Genomic DNA, 18,066 nt, shown 5'->3' with positions numbered 1-18,066 from the left:
TGCCATATAGTACAATTCCCAATAGGCTACTGCGACGTCCTTAGGAGCAAGCATGGAGGCTACAACTAGAAGCTAGAATTTTGTTTCAAAATATTGCCACAGCACACAGAGGGACTAGCTGTAGACACTGATAGGGTGAGAAAGGAGGGGAGGAACCTCGGTTGTCGCGCCTCCAGGGAGAGCTTCCTACCTTCGACAACGCTTGGGTGTAACCTCGCGCACGCATGCACAGCCAATGCAAAGCCAATGCACAGCCGAAGGCACGGAGTGCGCGCTCAAGGCCTGCCGGCTTCCTCCTTTCAGTGATTACCGTATTTACTCGCATAATGAATGCACGCATGCACGCACGCACACCCCCCCAACGAGTACCAATTTTTGACTTTTTTTCCCCCTCGCATAATGAACGCATCTCCAATTTTCGGCTCCGCAACTCTCGAATTGCGTCCAACTTAGCTAGCCACCAAGCCAATTTTCTTTTGCCACCAAGTGGTCAGGCCAAGTCAAGCCAAGTCAAGCCAAACCAAGCCAAGCCGCTCTTGAAATGGCTGCAAGTGCATAGCCGCGGAAGAGGTCAACTGTGAAACCGAGTGGCGCGTACACTTGACGAAGCTCGGGTGGAGAAATTGCCGAGCCCCGGACATTCTTGGCCTATCGGATGCATTGATGTCAACAAACATGCCGCTGTCTGTGGTCCGCTTTTGGACAGTGAGTGAAAGTGGTTAGGCCTAAGAACGGTCGCGTTGCTCTCTGTGCCGAGTGAGCTTCATAGGGCGCTTTTCCTTCGGCAAAAGACACGCCGAAAGCGCCCTAAAAAGGTTCGCAATTTGTAAAGCATGGTTTCTGTGGCACGCCCCCGACCAGCCGTGGGTGCGACTCCATCAGTGGAGACGTGCCACTGTACCTTGCCGCGTCATGCTGGTACCTAAATGACATTTGCACCAAGTGTGTAAATGCAAAAATTTTACCCCGCGTAATGAATGCACCCCCCAAGTATGTGTAAATTTTTCGGGCAAAAAAGTGCATTCATTATGCGAGTAAATACGGTATAACAGAAATTTAAAAGCCACCCCCAAAAAAAGTATAAGCGAGCTTACGGGCTGCATGGGGTACCGTTCGTCCCAGAGCGATAGCATCAGCGAGCTGGCCAGGTACACCTGGTGAAGGTTCACAGGGTTCTGCCTGAACAGCGTGAACTTGTCGTTCAGGAAAGGGTCCCTCTCAATGCTGCACAGCTTGCGCCGCCTTGCGCCCTGAAACGAAGTTCGTGGCCGGATGCATTGCAAAAGAATGATCGCACATGCAGGCTTTTAGAAGATGCCAAGTAGCCTTAGTAAAATATCACAAAAAGTAGAAACAAGCTAAAGGACCAACAGACTTTTGAAGATTTAGCATATAATTCTGACGACTAAAATTCCGAACAAAAAAATTGAAAAAAGGTTGCACCTCGGTACCATCCTCTAACGCTCATAGTTACGTCAATCGCACTCTCTTTTCGTCAATGATCGGCCGTTGTGCCGATCGTGGTGGTGATTTCAACCGAACGTGAAATGAGAAGTGTGAACGAGAGAGAAAACAGAGCAGGTGTCGAAGCAGCAAATATGGTGTCAGACCTTGCAGCATTGTTATTAGGATCTTCTGGAGAGAGTGAAATATGTGATTTCTACCCTTATCGAAGTCTAAACATCGTACGGAGGTTTGTCTAGTTGTAGATACAAAATTCCTGATCTCCAAACGTAAAAGCAGCATTCCCATTTGTGGAGAGTGGTCCTTTTGGTTGTATGAACATCTGTATGTCCCTACTATGCACTATATTTCCTACAAAAAGACAACACAATGTAAGAATGATAGTGCTTGTATATCAACAGACATCCATTGATATCATACATACATGCTATCAGGGGGCGAGGTAGCACATACATCCTACCTCGCCCTTTGTCTGTTTTGGACAACCCAGGCTCGTGCAGGACTTAGTTTGCGGTGCCGCTCAGGAATGGCAGCACGTGTTTTTATTGTACACAATTTTTAAGGATGGCAACCGATTGCGGAGACACGTAAAACCCAACCGCATGTGCAAAAAAAAAAGAAAATTTAGACGGTTCAGATGGGCGAAGAATGTCATAAAATAAATTTACGACGAAAAGGAAATATTTAGAGCTATATTTAAGTTTAAAAAAAATTTTGGTTGGCACCTATGGAAGCCGCCACTTGTCACGTGGTAAAACCGTGCGCCGCCGCTAGTTACGCCGGAATCGTTCAGCGCCGCTGTTGAAGTCCCCAGAAACCCCAACCCGCCCCTGCATGCCGAGTGTGGCGTGCCACCAGCTAAACACCTTTCTCCATGCTGCCGCCAGAAGGGAACCCTCCGGTGCACTGCTGCCATCAATTTCTGACCGGCGCGCAGGTCTATCGCGTGATGCTTGCGCTCTTTCGAGAGCTTCCTATGGGCTCTAGAAGTTACTTATTAATCTGCTTTTTATTGCACTTAAAACGAAGATTAATAAAGAAGTTTCAGAGCCCATAGGAAGGTCCCGAAAGAGCGCAAGCACCACGCGACCACAGCAGCCAGTCACAGGACTCTAGCAGTTACTTTTCTGCGGGTTCCCAAGGGCGCCAACTACAAGTTCGTTTCGCACCATAAATATAGCTCTAAAATATTTTTCTTTTCATTGTAAATTTATTTTATGACATTCTTTATTCACCCATGCTGTTTAAAGTGTTTTATTTTCCTTTGCATGTGTACTTCAATTCAAATCCCAGGAAGCCACAAATTTTGTTTGAATTATCAGAAGTTTGAATTAACAGAAATTCAAATATGTTGCAAACTAAAATGATGATTCGCCATAGGAGTGGCTACACATACAAAGCAGAAGCAAAGAGAAGAAGGCTTACTGATCATAAGCAGGTATGCCACACAAGAAACATTTGTGAAATGTATGATGTAACTTTATATATCCCTCGAAAATGTTGCCTATCGTGGATCGTTTAGACAGCACATGACAACTCAAAACATTATCAAGTTTGTTTATCAGGCCAAGAAGTTGCCTAATGTGGACTATTAAGCAGGGAACATAGGAGCAATGAAAACGGGCACCGCGCGGCAGTTTTAATCGCTACTAGTTCGGAGCCTGTGACGTGGACCAATGCCATGAATCATCATCGTAGCGTCCGCGCAAGTTGCTATGGAAATGTTTGCGTGGTGCCCGTTTTCACGGCTCATCTGTGCCAGCTTGAGCCCCGTCGAGTGCGCTTCTCGCCGAGCACCGGTGCACTGCAGAGAAGCAACACTCGCGGAAGCAAGCTCCGTGGGCGTTGCCTCTCTGCAGTGCACCGGTGCTCAGGAAGAAGCGCACTCAACAGGGCCACGAGAACAAAAAGTATGAATTGCACGAAAACGCCGTTCAAATTAAACGGCTTATGAATACATTAAAAACGTAGCGGGACAACCAAAATTTTGAAATTTGTTTGAATTGACCAGAAGTAAGAAATATCCGAGTTTGAATTATCGCGAGCCTTCTGTAGTCCACAATAGACGTTTTTGCTGGGTGAGCAAACTTAAGTTTCGTTTGAGGTGTCATGTGCCGTCTAAGAAGTCCAAGATAGATAATATTTTTGAGGGATGAATAATGTTATTTCACACATTTTACCAATGCTTCATCTGTGGCATACCAAGTTACGATTAGTAGGCCTGTGTAAAAAAATTCGTAAAATATCTGCTTGGTATCTGTAGGCATCGATATAACAAATCATAATTTTGTTTTGCATCATATTTAGATTAATTTCTGATAATTCAAACTTCCAATACTTCAAAACAAATTCGCGGCTTCCTGGAGTTTGAAATACTAAGTTCATTTCTGTTACTAGCTCAAATGAGTCGAATCAATTTTGAAACAAATCACTGATTATCAAACCTTTGCCAGAGAGACTTTAAGAAAGTTGTGAGTGCAGGAGGTACGGTTCCATGCACCCTTATTGCGAACGAGAATAGAAGGTTCCTTACGGAACTCCGTGCATCCAAAGCGTACACGGCGACGTGGTCCATGAAGAGTATGCTCCGCGGATGACTTCCAAAGTCACAGCACCACCACTGGTCGCAGTTTTCCACTTCGTGCGACGCCGTCGCCTGCCACGTCGGCTCTCTGCACGGGAAATACGAGATGCGTGCTCAGCATTCGCGGGGTACTTGAACACCCGAACGTTCCGCTCACCGACGTCTGATGGCGTTACCACTGCACCACATACGTAACACCAAAAGGTAAGCCCTATGTGTAGCTTACTTGCGCAACAGCGTTCATCCATTTAGAAAGGCTACGAATGAATGAGCCAGTCAACAAAGTAGACACTGCAAAAAGTTCAGTTTGCGACTGAAGAGTTTGTTTGACGGTGCAAACAAATCCCTGACCCCACTTGGCATGCACTAGCAATCAGTCACTTATTATGCGCATATTTTGATTACGGTGGACAAACTGGCGTCGATCGGGCGGACTCGCGTAAGAACCCCATGAAGGGTGGGGGACGCTAGCAACCAATGGGTAAGACTGACTTTTGACCTCCAACTGTGCGCAGAAATGCCAAAATACTCCCGGGAGTACCGAACGGCCCTCGCCAGCACCGAGGACAGTAGCAAAGCAGATCGCAGCAGCGGTGTGACCGTCCAGGAAGTTGACACGACGGCAGATTTTAGCAAGGACTGAACGGCGTGCAGTCCTTAACGATCTCGGGGCAATGCTCACCTGTCTTCGCAGTTCTGCAGCAAGATGGTTCCGGCTTGCGTGACGGAAAGAAGCTCGCCCAAAATATAGGTGCTGCAAAGCAAGAAGACCGCCGGCGCCCGACCATAGCCAGATCACTTGCTGGCATCGAGATCTTTCTGCAGTGAATAAAATAATAAAAAGGACCGTCTCTTTGGTATACCCCAAAGGTGCTCTAAATGCGTGGCATTTAATGTCCTCTGTGACGTCATGGTGTCGTCATCTCATGTCACATGATCATGTGACATGACGTCAGGTCCCGTCATGCACCACGACAGTGTCACATAATGTCACCGTCACATGACGACCAACACGCTCACAATCACGGGAATAAAATGACATCATTGGGGTGCCCACGTGATGATGCCATGGTGAACAAATGCCGATGACCGCACGTGAGCAATGCGAAAACATCAGCACGACGTCACAGGGGAGGCATTTAACGCAACACCCTAATTGCTGTAATGACTTCTCGTGATGAAGAGGCCCAAAGAATGTTCAACATTTCTCAGAACAAAGCATAAAACAAAACAAACTGAGATCTAGATGAAGGCCTTTGAGACAAACGCGCATTGAAATAAACCCTCACTGAAAAGTGAAACACCTTACATGCTCGTGAATCAATGCAGGTTGGGTGCAGAGAACATGTTTCACGTACAAAAATAAGACGCTAAAGAAAACAGCAGAACATCACGGGCCTTTGTGGCACTGAAAACAATGTCACAAAAAATCTAAAAGTGGTGAAGGAACACAAAACAGCTGTTTGAAGGACAGCCCAGGTATATTGTGACAGCAAACTTTGCCTTTTCGAAACAGAACCTTAATAGTCACTGCCTTTGAACGGGCAAGCAAAGCATACCAACAACATACCTCGGCATGACAAAGCAGAGTGTGTCGTCATAGCTGAAGTCAGCGAGAACCATGGGATCTTCCCCAACCGAGTCATAAAGGCGGACATACTGGCACCGGTCTTCCAGACGAATGCAGCAACATATTTCTGTGGGGGGGTTCATCACTGGCATTAGAACAGTCAACCTTACCCCGTCCCATTTATTCTTCCTTCCTATTCCCTCCTAGTAAACCATATCCTATCCCAGGAGCTTTCAAATTTTTCAACATCGAGGAATCCGAGTTATCAGGATTGATAGTCGAGCGACCCATTCCAGTCCCGACATCGGTCCACTAAAGCTGTTTAGGATCCTACCTAGTAAAAGGTAATGCAGATACCAGAAAATGTTTGGCCCATAGCTATGCATCAATGGGTGGCTTAGACACAGTAAAACAGTCCTTAAAGGGAAGTTGAAACACTCCTTAAAAAAAAAATGAGATAGAGGTTGATTATAGCGTAGTTTTGGCCTGTGAATCTGAACATCACGTCCGTTTTCCCCGAAGATGTAACTAAACGCGAGAAAGCACGAAAAAAAACTTCGACCAGTCTTTACGTCACGAGGGGATCTTTTGGCCGCCACGCGCGTGTTGCTCGAGGGCCGCACGTGCACTTGCAAGCTTGCCAGGTATATTCCCCCGCGCTGGCACCAGTCGCGACGCCTTTTTCTGCCCTTTTTATAAATAGCAAGAGCGCGCGTGCACAGCTTAGATAGGCGCTGAAGATGCGCGAGAGCAGAGATTCCGAAAACTCCTATTGTGACGGCACGCTCCGGAAACGAGGGGCTTCAACAATACTTCGAAAATGATTTTCTGCAACCTCCATGGACCAAATGAAAAAAAAAAATTTCGATATTGGAGATTCTGGAGGTCAAATAAAGACGATTTAAGTGTGTTTCCTCAAATACAAGACCGCTACAGCTTCCCTTTAAACTGGAAATGGAGTGCTTTACTTAGAGGCAGGGATGGTCAAAGGAATCCGGCAGTTCGGGGAACTCGGGGCGGCACTCTGGGGAATTCCTGTGCTGCTAGAAGCCCAGTTTGGGAACCAATGCCCTATTCCAGTTGTTCTTAGCCACCAATGTTTTTGGTCCCCTTCCGGATCAGTGGAAGTGATGGAGGACCTCCCACCGGGGAGGAGGGGGTATAATAGAAGATTACAATGACCAAAGGGTAAATAAAAATAATCTAAATGCATGCAAGCTAACTTTAAAGCTTTGAAACATAGACTAATCTACCCTATCCATTTGGTGCACATGTATGACAGTCACCATCAAAAAAAATATGTTATTGGCCGGGTGAAGATTCCGGAGACCCTAAGAAGGCCTTTGGGGACCCCAAAGGGTTTGCAGACCCCCATTTGAGAACCCCTGCCCTTTTCTGTTTAGTCCTCCCTCCTATGCCCTAAAAGTCAACCATAACCTCACTTATTTAGTCCTCACTCCTATACTCTCCTAGCCCTATTCTTCCCCATCAACCGATTTCCTCCATTTTTTTTCTGCCGTGCCCATTTCACAACTTTATTATCAAATCTCTGCTCCCCATGCTCCATCCATACCTTCCCTGCATCTCCCTTTCACTGTAATTTTCTTCCCCATGCATCCCCATAATTTCCCTATTCCTTGATCTTCTCCCGTTTCAATTTCCTCCACCAGAACTTCATTTTACAGGTTTTTCTTTCTTCATACATTCTATACATTTGCATGTAGGAAGCATGAAAGAGATGGGTGTTAACTTTTTGCCATGGGCAAATACCTCCATATCCCACCAACCAAAGAGTTTTGGTAAGCAAAGTCAGGTACAAGTAACAATGGCCCCTCTTGTCTTCTGTCCTCAAGCAACACAAAAACAAAGCCCCCGATGCTTTTTTTCGGTTTGAGGGGCTAGGTGGCGCAAGCAACCGCCCATTATAAACAGCATACAGCTGTTATCATCCATCCATCCATCTGTGCTCACCATCTTCAATCCTCCGAGTGCAGACTTGAAAGATGGGACTCTCCGAGCCCTCGGGTTTCTGGAGGACAACGGTTCCCGTCTTTTGAACCAGGGGCCCCTCAGGGTCCTCATTTTGGGAGAATTCCGAAATGGCTGCAATTAAAAAAAAAAACAAAAAAAAACTGCTTGTATTTTTTGGGACCTGACATTCCTGACAATTTTCAAAGTGGTCCATATGTAGCTCAAAAGCTAGGTTAAAAAAATTCAAGTGCAGATCCTAAAAAAATTTAAGTGCAGATCCAAGGGTATGTCTAAAGAGGTCCAGCAGCTTTCAAATACAGAATATGCAGTGGGATCTTGTTAATTCAAACAATTCTAACTTGCGGATAATTTAAACTAACATGCGGGTCCCGTCCCATTTGTTTCTAGGGAGGCAACTCCTGGTAATTCAAACTTTGCATTATTCAAACAAAGTGTTGGTCCCCCTCGGGTTCAAATTAACGAGATTTTACTGTAGCGCTTTCGGCTTTGCTACGACACCCCTCGTAACGTCTTGAAGTTGTGCATGCATTTGGCCCACTCCCAGTATTTTAAGAAAGAGCGGTAATATACCGCAAAAAATATGATTTGGGTTTTATTGCGTTTGATTATGTTTCGACCTTTATATCTGATGTATAAAAATAATCAGTGCCGGTTATGATTGCGAAATTAGTTAAATATATATTTGAAGACCTCCAGGCAACCCAGAACGACATGAATTTGAGCCATTTTTCTCTGCGTGGTTCTTCGAGTTGTGACGTTGCCCACCATCACACTTAAGTTGACAAGTAGGCCTAGCCGTCTCCTCCCCCACTGTAGTCTTCTGCAACTTCAATTTCTCACGGAAATTTATTAACAAAACATTATTTTCCGCACCGAGAAAAAGTATGTATAGGTACACATGTATGGTGACATTCAAATCCGTTTTTTTCTTAAATTTAATTTGGGGCAGTCTTCACAGTTTGTGCAGAACAAGTCACGTTCTTAATATTGTTTGATCACAACCGAATTCGGCATGCATATACCTTAGAATATGTAGAATGCAACAATCTGGGTTTGGTTAGAATGCATGTTTTCATAGCTATGAAAAGTCTAAGAAACATTTGTTAGCCCATTAAAATGACACTTTTTGCCATTTTTAATAATTTTAAATTGAAAGAAACATTGCACACATTATTTTTGTATTTGATTGCACTCAGTGGCTTAAAAGGAGCGAATTAGTTTCTTTTACTAGGCTTTCTTTAAGTGTGATACCATGCCTCAAATGTGCACAAAAATTTTTTTTTTCAGCAGTACATTGCATTGAGAACCTAAAAAACAAGCTATATCAAGTCTACAGTAAACCCGCTTAGAACAAACCCACGTACAGCGAATTATTGTCAATATCCAATCGCCAAAAATTTAAATAAATGCATGTAAAAAGAACTTTTTATAATGAACAACATATTGGCTATATTGAACTTTTTCCCCCGGGAAGGCTCCCAAAAACGTGCAAACCAATCCTCTTCGAGCCTCTCCCTTGCCCCCAAAAAGAGGAAGGAAATAAAGAAAATTCCAAAAGCTCGTTGCGAACAAAATTGAGCAAAGAGAAGCAATTCAGAGGGGAGAAAGCTAAAAAAATACACTTGCACGCACGCACAGAAAAAAAACAATGAAAAAAAACTTTTCATCCCAAAGTGTTTGCTTACGAAGAGAAGCAATTGAAAAAAAATATAAGCTTAAAAAAAAAAACTGCATGTATGCAAAAAAACAACAACAGCAACAACAACTTTACAGCGCGTTGTTACAAGGCAGAAGTGAACAGTTGAGAAAAAAAGAGAAGCTCTCGGCCTTACAACGAACGCATTGTGGAAATTCGTTGTAAATGGTTTTTGCTATATCGAATTACTTGCTATATCGAACTGATTGTAGCGTTTCCTGCTGTTCGTTATAAATGAGTTTGACTGTAGTAGCAGATTTATAAAAAAAAGATTAAGTGCCATAAAGTGTAAAAATTTCATTTAATATTGTATATAATAAAAGAAAAAATCTTTTCCCCAGCACATGTCCCCTTAAAGATTGCCTCGAAGTGAGCAAAGATATAATCCTCGTCTTCTCTAGAGCACCTCGAGATTGGCTGACCGTACGTAAAGATGGTCTCTCGCCACCCACCTAGGTTGTTCAGATCGACGCCACAAGGATGGCAGAGCAACGTGGTACCGCCACCAACAGCGGCAGGAACCAAAGCCAGGCAGCCTCCTGTGTAACCCCAGTTGCATTCCTGCAAAGAATCCAAAGCACCCTCTCATGACAGATCTACGAGACACGGCACCACGGAGCACACTATTAGTGCGAATGAGCAATCGCCAGTTTTTCCCACCTTTTTCTTAAAATTGGAAGTTGCCATAAAAGCTAGAACTATGCAGCGAAAAGTCCTCATCCAAAGCAACAACCTAAGCGGTAAAGTTTTGTGCCCATTAATGTTCGAGTAAAATGCGGAGAAATGCCCATATTGAAGCGTGCAGGGACAAGTTGGGCAACGCAGGCGGCTGCCACGCGGAGAAACGGGGTTAGAACCCCCCTCGGACTGGGTCTTACTTTTATAATTTTGCGTTCTTCTGGAAAGTTCCAGCGATCCTTGGCCGTCATTGAGCCTTCTGGTTCTAAACGTTGCTGAACGTACCGCATGTACAAAAGCGGCAGTAACGTGCCGCATTGAACAATCACCCCTCCGTCGCCGACGCAAGATACTTTTTGTCTTATTTCGTAGGTACAAGCTCGCCTCATTAAAGATTTTTTTTTTCGGTTCTACGTCTGCCAACCGTTTTCATTTGTGACATTCCGGTGGAGGTGCCGGGTAATGTTCACCCACGCTCAACACACCCATAGGGAAGACGCCAAACGCCCTCGACGATCTCGCTGACTGCGCCGCATGCTGTACGTAAAAAGTACGTAGATTTACCGGCGACAAAGGGTACGTCCTCAACCACCAAACGTTGGGGAATTGCGAATCGCCGAGACGCGGAGCGTGCACCACGTACGACTTGCGTTCAAACTCGGGCAAGAGGGAAAGCTCTCGCACCCTGTACTGCATGGACGTGGGCCTGGCCTCGAACAGGTCCTGGAGGCCGTAGTGGATCTTCATGTTCTCAAATGGCCGCTTGCCCTTTCTGGTGCGCACAGCCTCCAGCATGCCCTGAACGCAGTTTCCCAGGGGTGCCTGTGGCGGTCGAGATTGGTCGTTATCACTGATGTTTGCGGTAGGATGGCAGGAATAACACCACCTAAAGTCACCGGCAGTTAGTCGCTCAATTTCGCCGCGACCGCGTCAAGATTTTAGCGCGTGGGCTACGATTATTCTAAGTGGTGTTGACTGGACGGTGCCAACGGCACTTAGTTTACCGCTCTCCGAACCGGGTGTGTACGAAACCCCTGGAAGTTCGACGCTCGTGCCAGAAGCCAAACGTTTGCTGTCCTTCTTAGCGCGTTCGGTCAATGTTTCGATTCATGTTATTTCTGTTCTTTGAGGCGGTTGTTAATGATACCCTGTAGCATTTGATTGTGAGAATAAGGCACTCGAAAGCAAGACACATGCACTCGATCAACCGGGACCCCCAAAATTAAGCTTGTGGACGAAACAGCTTCCCCAAGTACCGTATTTTCCGGTGTTTAATATGCACCTCCCCCCCCCCCCCCCCCTTTTCACAAGTTTCTGAGAAAAAATTAGTATACTAGATGCACCTGTGTATAAGACGCACCGCCGAAAATTGTGCGTCTTATACACAAATACCTGCTAGCTACATGAGCCGTCCAGCCCACTAGTGGAGACTGCTAGGTGCAATCGTCAGCCGGACAAATCTGCAGTGCTTACACAGGAGCGGACAGGGGACACTTTATTTTTCATTATTTCATTTTTGCCTGGTGTCCACATCAAAGTCTGTCAACCTGAGAGATGCAGAATTAAGGAAGGCGGCAGACTGTGTCTAACGAAACGTCAATTAATTCAATGACCCCCACCTAAAAAAAAAAAAAAATCACAGCCAGAAAAAGAAAGAGAAGAAAAACAACAGAAGAGGACCTCTTTTAGCGCGTAGAAACTTTCAAATTGTTTTTTCGGAACTTCTTCAGCAGACACCCAAGTTGCTGTATCTTGAGGCCTTCTACCAAAAAGGCATTCGGAGGGAGCCGTGCTTCCTTACACTTTGTAGTAGTTTTGCACGTGCCCTAAACAATATATTTTCTTGGACCACTTTCCCAGTGATCATTATTTCCCTGTACTTCAAGATGTGCCACTCCTGCTATGACACTCAGTCAAGAGTTGTATGTTGCTCAAATCAATGGAACGAACGAACGAAAAATAAAAGAAATCGATAGATTGATCTCATCAGCACGTTTCGTTACGCCGCCGCTCCCGCAGTGCATCGAGAAAGCTTTAGTCATTATGCACGTGTGACTACCTCACACGTGCACAAGATGGCACAAGTCGATTCAGGCACTGTCGCCTTGGTAGCAATCAGTTCAACGAACGTTGTTTCATTGACAGACCGTTTCGTGGACACTGCAACATTTCATTGACAGTTTGTTCCATTGAAAGGCTGTGCAAGCTCGGGCCCGAGATTATTTTAAAGCTTACCTAGGTGGAGCGGGTGGTGTCAGCGCTTAGCGCGGAATGCTTGGAAGCCTAGAATTAGGGTCCGCGGATTTCTTTTTGCCCTAGTGAACCTGCTTTAGTTTCAGTATGCTTCCAGCGAATGAAAGTGAGCCAGTAATCCAGTCTAAGCCATTTAATGAAAGAAAATATGCAGTCGCACGTGCCCATAAAACGAGCTTCCACGAAACACTGCAGTGTCAGCAAAACTAATGTTCATAAAACACATTTCAATGAAATGATGTGGACCCCTGCCACCTGCCTCTCGTGAGCTGAAGTTGTGGCGGCACCGGGCATGTGCCGAATGCTCGGCGAGGTTGGTCTACATCCTCGACGGTCAAAGCAATGCCGCAGTACATACTTGACGCCTTGCCCATGGACGATCCTTCAGCAGCGAGAGCTCGTAGAAGTCGATGCGTTCGTTGAGGTCCAACTGAGGTTGCAGGCAGCGCTCCTGGAGGCTGAGCACTGCATCATGTCATGCAAAATACACGTCAAGGCTGGTTCGCGCACTTGCGGCTGATTACGACTAGTGCATTACGACCGTTACAAACCGGCACGCTGGACACATCCATGAGCTGGCCCTGGAACTTAATTTCACTAGAGCGAAGGGTTTGCAGTAATTGGAAGATTTGATGTAGATACCATAGTTTATAAGATAGTTAAAAGATTTTCACACCAATAAGAAAAAAAAAAGAAAAGTCAAGCGTTCCACTCGATAGATGGCACCAGCGTGTTCTCTCGTCATGAGACCACAAGAGGTTGTAACGCACACTGTCATCAGGCGTCGCAAGCGTGTGAGTGAGCCTTTCGTCCGTAGCACACTTTGCAGTCAAACAATGTTTCAAATGTTCACAATAGGGCAGTTCCACGAAGCATCTTGTCACTTCAGGTAGGCCACGTTTAGCCACAATAATGAACCGCATCTGCCACTTTCCCCAATGGTTTGCATGCAGACGCTTACAATACTAGTAAAACATAAAATAGCGCAAAAAAGACAAGGACAAGAAGTATACAGGACAGGCGCTAACTTTCAACTAGTTTTATTCAGGAAAAGTAAACATATACATACACACGACAGGCAAAGCAGCACCACGTAAAAGTTGATTAATTGTTTACCCAATCACTCAAAAAACTGAAATTTATTACAATGAAGTATAATAGAAGTGTCCCTGACCGTCCCGTTTGACCGATGTGTTCTACGAAATCCCTCCGAGTTGTGGAAAGGTATACATCAGCCAGACGGTGCGGCACATCAATGAACCGAGCACGGGAGCATGCACTATCAGTAAAAAATAAATATGGCTCGCATTTGCCAACGCACTGCAACACGTGTGGCTGTGTTCCACGACTTCAGCAGATAAGGATACTAGGAAGAAGCCAAGAGACGGTCGCTCGAGAGCTATTGGAAGCTTTCTTTATCAAAAAAAAAGTGGGACGGCATGTGTCAGGGACAATGCTATTGTGCTTCATTGTAATGAATTTCAGTTTTGAGTGATTGGGTAAAAAATTAATCAACTTTTACGTGGTGCTGCTTTGCCTGTCGTGTGTATATATATGTTTACTTTTCCTGAATAAAACTAGTTGAAAGTTAGCGCCTGTCCTGTATACTTCTTGTCCTTGTCTTTTTTGCGCTATTTTATATGTTTTACTAAGATGAACCAACAAGCCCAACAACATACCCTAGTAAGCTTACATTACTGCCGTGGGTTTTGGCGTTGGCGGAAGGCACAAGCTTGGCAAGTGGTTCCGTCGACAATGTACCTCAGTAGGCATGTGCGAACAGTGGATGCTGAGTTCAAAGCGAATGGTGGTTTTTGTCGAACGTTTTCAAATAGAATATCAAATAGTTTCTTTCTCTAATCCTTTCAATACTGCAACATGCTTAAATGAAAACCCAGCTGAACTCGTGAAGGTTGTTGCCAAGCTTCCACCTGTCCCTTTCTGAGATAAGTTCATTTTAATCTAACTATATTTATCGACTATGGCCTCCGAAAGTCCAATGTCTACATTGGGATGGCAAGTAAATGACAAATTTGATATAAAATTAAACCTCCAGAGATGCCCAGCTATGCCTAATCGAACGGATTTATAAATATTCTCGCTATATGTAAATATATATCCTTCAATCACGTATGATTAACGCAGGTTGTCAGGCATCTTTGCTTAAAGGGAAGCTGAAACACTTCTTGAAAAAAAAACGAGATAGAGGTGAAGTCTGGCGTGTTTTTATCCTGTGAATCTGAATATCATGTGTTTTTTTCTCCGAAGATGTAACTAAAAGCGAGAAAATGCGAAAAACCGATGTCATACTAGAATCTGGCCGCCAAATGCCTGTCGCTCGTGTGGGCAGCGTGTGCAATTGCAAGCTTGCCGGGTATATTCCTCCGCACTGAAACCAGTCGTGACGTCTCTTTCTGACCTTTTTGAAAAGAGCAAGGGTGCGCGTGCACAGCTTTGAAAGGTGCTAAAGATGCGCGAGAGCGGAGATTCCGAAAACTCCTAATAGGACGTCATTCCCCGGAAAGGAGGGGCTTCAGCAGTACCTTGAAAATTCATTTATGCAGCCGTGCGTCAAATTGAAAAATATTCTCGACAATCGTGATCCTGAAGGTCATATGAAGATGAGTTAAGTGTTTTTTTCTCAAATACAAAACCGATTCAATTTTCCTTTAAAAAGCACATGAAAAAAAAAATTTTTTTCCTTTTTTTTTTTTTAAAGTGCAATAAGGACACGTGTCAAAAAAAAAAAAAAAATGTATGCAAAAAAAAAAAAAAAATTGTTTTAGTGCAATATTGACGGCGAGATTTTTTTAAAATTCTACGCGCAAAGTCCATGATGTCACAGAATGGTCATTCGCTCAATGAGATGGTCATTTGCTCTTTCGACCTCAACATGAAGGCGAAGCCACTCTACCTCTCCTGCCGAAAGAGAAAACAAGTGGAAAGGAGGTGACTACCGATTAAATCACGTCTCGTGCCGTCAATATTGCTCTAAAAATTTAGCTTTTTTTTTTGCGTAAAATTTATGTGTTGACACACGTGTCCCAATCTGACTGTTTAAAAAAAAAGTATCTTCTTTTTAGGGGCCCTATAACATATACATATGCATGCCAGTTTAATATTTAAAATTTGACTGCAATGTAGATATCAACATTCGTGAAGCTTGCATTTCGTTTTGAATACATCGGGCACGCACGTGCACCATCCCGCTTTGTAAATGAGCTTTCCTACTAAGCAAGCAGCTGCAATATTTGTACTTTTTAAATGTTGATTGTTGTGGATTAGCCCCATCGAGTGCACTTCTCATCAAGCATTGGTGCACTGTAAAGAAGCCACAGCCCCAGAAGCAAGCTCAGCAGGTGTTGCTTCCATGCAGTGCACCAGTGCTGGTAAGATGTGCGCCCAACAGGGCTAACCTGCCACGATCAACACGTGGAAACATGCGAATATATCAGTTCACCTTGAAGCGAATATCGAATAGCTCATTATTCTAAACTACTACTCAAAAATTTGAATATTTGCACAACTCTATAACTCAGTGAGTACTATCGGAGATGTATTTTGGCCACATAAACCCATGCACATTCTATTGTTTGTCTTTTTCGTTCTGATGGCATTTACTGAGGCAAATTTGGCCATGCGTGTCGACTTCTGGAGCGCAGGCTCGTCTGCACTCCGAATACAGACCGGTCCATACTCGAGTATTGGAGAATGTTCCTTTGTGTCGTCGACTACTCCGGCAGACGCAGTCTATCACAACACACTAGGGCTCAAGCGAGCAGGAAAACAGTCCTTCCGCACATACAAAGACGTAAGGTAAAAGTTCATCAATACATCATCTGGCACGGTTTTGAATTGGAAGTATGCCACGTGAAACCACCCTACACTGCTCACAAACAGGAGAACCAAAATTGCACATGCGATGGAGGGATGCGGACAAGAATGCCGGTTTCCCACATGTCTAACAAAGGTACTGCATGCCATTGGGCTTGGAATCGAGCGGTAAATTCTGAATTTTTTTACTTTCGTAGAGTTTCAGTTAATGGATGATTTTATACGAGTGTTAGGAAAATTAACAGGTCTCGGCACTTTTTACGCAGAGGGTGCGATGACGTTAGAGTGTTGGGCTCCGATTGAAAGGGTACGAGGTAGGTCTAAAGGCTGGCGGCATTTGCCTCTAGACATTGTCCCTCCAATCCGAGCAAGCAAGACCGTCGTCAGCTTCTCACACAGAGGGCGTGGCAGCGTCAGGGTCACGCAGGGGGTTAAAGGCGGGAGCAGAGCGCGGCAAATCGTAAGCGCTTACATTGGTAGTTTCGAGAGAAATAACGAGAAAGAGAATGACAGATGAGAGGCGAACGAAAGTAGACGAAAAGTTAGGCAAGTTTGTTTTGCTGTGAAGAGTTGAGGTTGGTCAAATGCTCGTCCACTTTATACATTTTTTTTTTTTGCATAATGCACATCGCCAGTGTTTTTGTGCAAAATAATGCTAGAAAACAAACAAGGTACACACCTTGCAAAGAGTGTTTTGCCCCTTCTTTATGCGTGCGTGCGTGCGTGCGTGCATGTGTGTGAGGGGGGGGGGGGGGGGGTGAACGCGGATCCCAGTGATACACGCGTGACGAAATCTCCCCACAGCGTGCAATTCGCGCAACGAGTATCGTTGAAACGATCGTGTCGACGAAACGTGTGTCCATGAAGAGTTGTCCACGAAACGAGTTTCAACAAAATGACAAGTTCCACAAAAAAAACAAAAAACAAAAAAAACACTTACCGGTGTTCGGCAGACCAAACGGTAACGTAATGTTCCTGGCGCACAACCGGGTGGATTTGGCGTCGTGGTGCTTGAGGGCGGTGCACTGAATGTCCCCGCGCCCGTCCACCGAAACGTCCACCCCTGCTCCTCCATAATCGGGATGCAGTCTTGAGTCGACGGCGAAGACTTTCAGATCCGCTAAACCCTGCTCAGCCGCGTTCGTCCAAATGGGCAAAACTTTCGGCAGTTCGTTCATTGTAGTACCTAATGTGAGAAAGGCATAGTAACGCATTCAAATGTTCCGCACATTTCGGATACCGCTTGAACGCCAGCAAACGTTCTCGCAATTTTGGACGGCCTGCCCATTGCATCCAGTGTCACTTCCCTCCTCTGACGCACTCGAACGTTGTCTGCGCTTTGTTTGCTTTGGCGTTGAACCAGCGTTAAAGACTTCACAGCGTTAAAGGAAAACGGGTCAGTACACATTTTGAGTTCCACGCTGTTGTCGAAAGCGCCATGCTACTTGCGCCACTTGCGCGTTCAATTGTTACTATTTTGTTTTCGGTGAGCAGAGAGTCAGTTTTGCAAACTCTAGAGTTACTTAAAATTTGCTTCGTTCACCAAACACACAACCACATGGCCAGCTTATTTCGAACGTGCGTTGTTACTCTGCATACACTACAGAGGAGAAGGTTACCTTTCCGAACGCATTTTCAGCGTTGCTAGATGGTTCTTGACAAGTTGTCACGCGCGTTTCTCGTACGGGGTTGGAATGAAACTTTCGTCTGCAACAATCTGATATTAGGCTCTCAGTACGACAAATAAAAAAAGGATACTGTTACTAAGACAATTTTTTTATCGAGCAACGTAGACCACGTAAGAAACGGAACCGAAACTTAGATCACTAAAACCCACCTCGAACCAGTGCCGCTGGTTCCGCCACCTTTTGCCAAATCAAAACCACGGTGTGTTTTTGTCTAAAATTAAAAACTCAAACTTTAATCGACATTTCTATTTAGTACAGAAATAATGTATAGTTTATTATCTTCTAGTAAAACCCCACTTAGCTGCCA

General features: G+C 44.8%; 1 protein-coding gene across 1 annotated transcript in view; it reads right to left on the bottom strand.

The window, feature by feature from the left end:
- LOC8027084 (TATA box-binding protein-associated factor, RNA polymerase I, subunit C) overlaps positions 1 to 16,769 on the bottom strand; it is a 28,719-nt gene extending 11,950 nt beyond the window's left edge. Inside the window, exons 1-9 of the mRNA XM_042288816.1 lie at positions 16,751 to 16,769; positions 12,596 to 12,702; positions 10,669 to 10,806; positions 9,759 to 9,867; positions 7,590 to 7,721; positions 5,619 to 5,745; positions 4,731 to 4,802; positions 3,998 to 4,136; positions 1,095 to 1,250 (exon numbers count right to left, since the gene is read on the bottom strand). Of these exons, the coding sequence (XP_042144750.1) occupies positions 1,095 to 1,250; positions 3,998 to 4,136; positions 4,731 to 4,802; positions 5,619 to 5,745; positions 7,590 to 7,721; positions 9,759 to 9,867; positions 10,669 to 10,779 (846 nt within the window). The 5' untranslated portion in view covers positions 10,780 to 10,806; positions 12,596 to 12,702; positions 16,751 to 16,769. The remainder of the gene's footprint in view (positions 1 to 1,094; positions 1,251 to 3,997; positions 4,137 to 4,730; positions 4,803 to 5,618; positions 5,746 to 7,589; positions 7,722 to 9,758; positions 9,868 to 10,668; positions 10,807 to 12,595; positions 12,703 to 16,750) is intronic.
- Between the last annotated feature and the right edge of the window lie 1,297 nt (positions 16,770 to 18,066).

This window comes from Ixodes scapularis, unplaced genomic scaffold, assembly GCF_016920785.2.
Source record: "Ixodes scapularis isolate PalLabHiFi unplaced genomic scaffold, ASM1692078v2 PGA_scaffold11__112_contigs__length_91849675, whole genome shotgun sequence".
Taxonomy (NCBI): Eukaryota; Metazoa; Arthropoda; class Arachnida; order Ixodida; family Ixodidae; genus Ixodes; species Ixodes scapularis.
The sequence above is the reverse complement of the archived record's forward strand: the minus strand, read 5'-3'. Positions and strand labels throughout refer to the sequence as shown.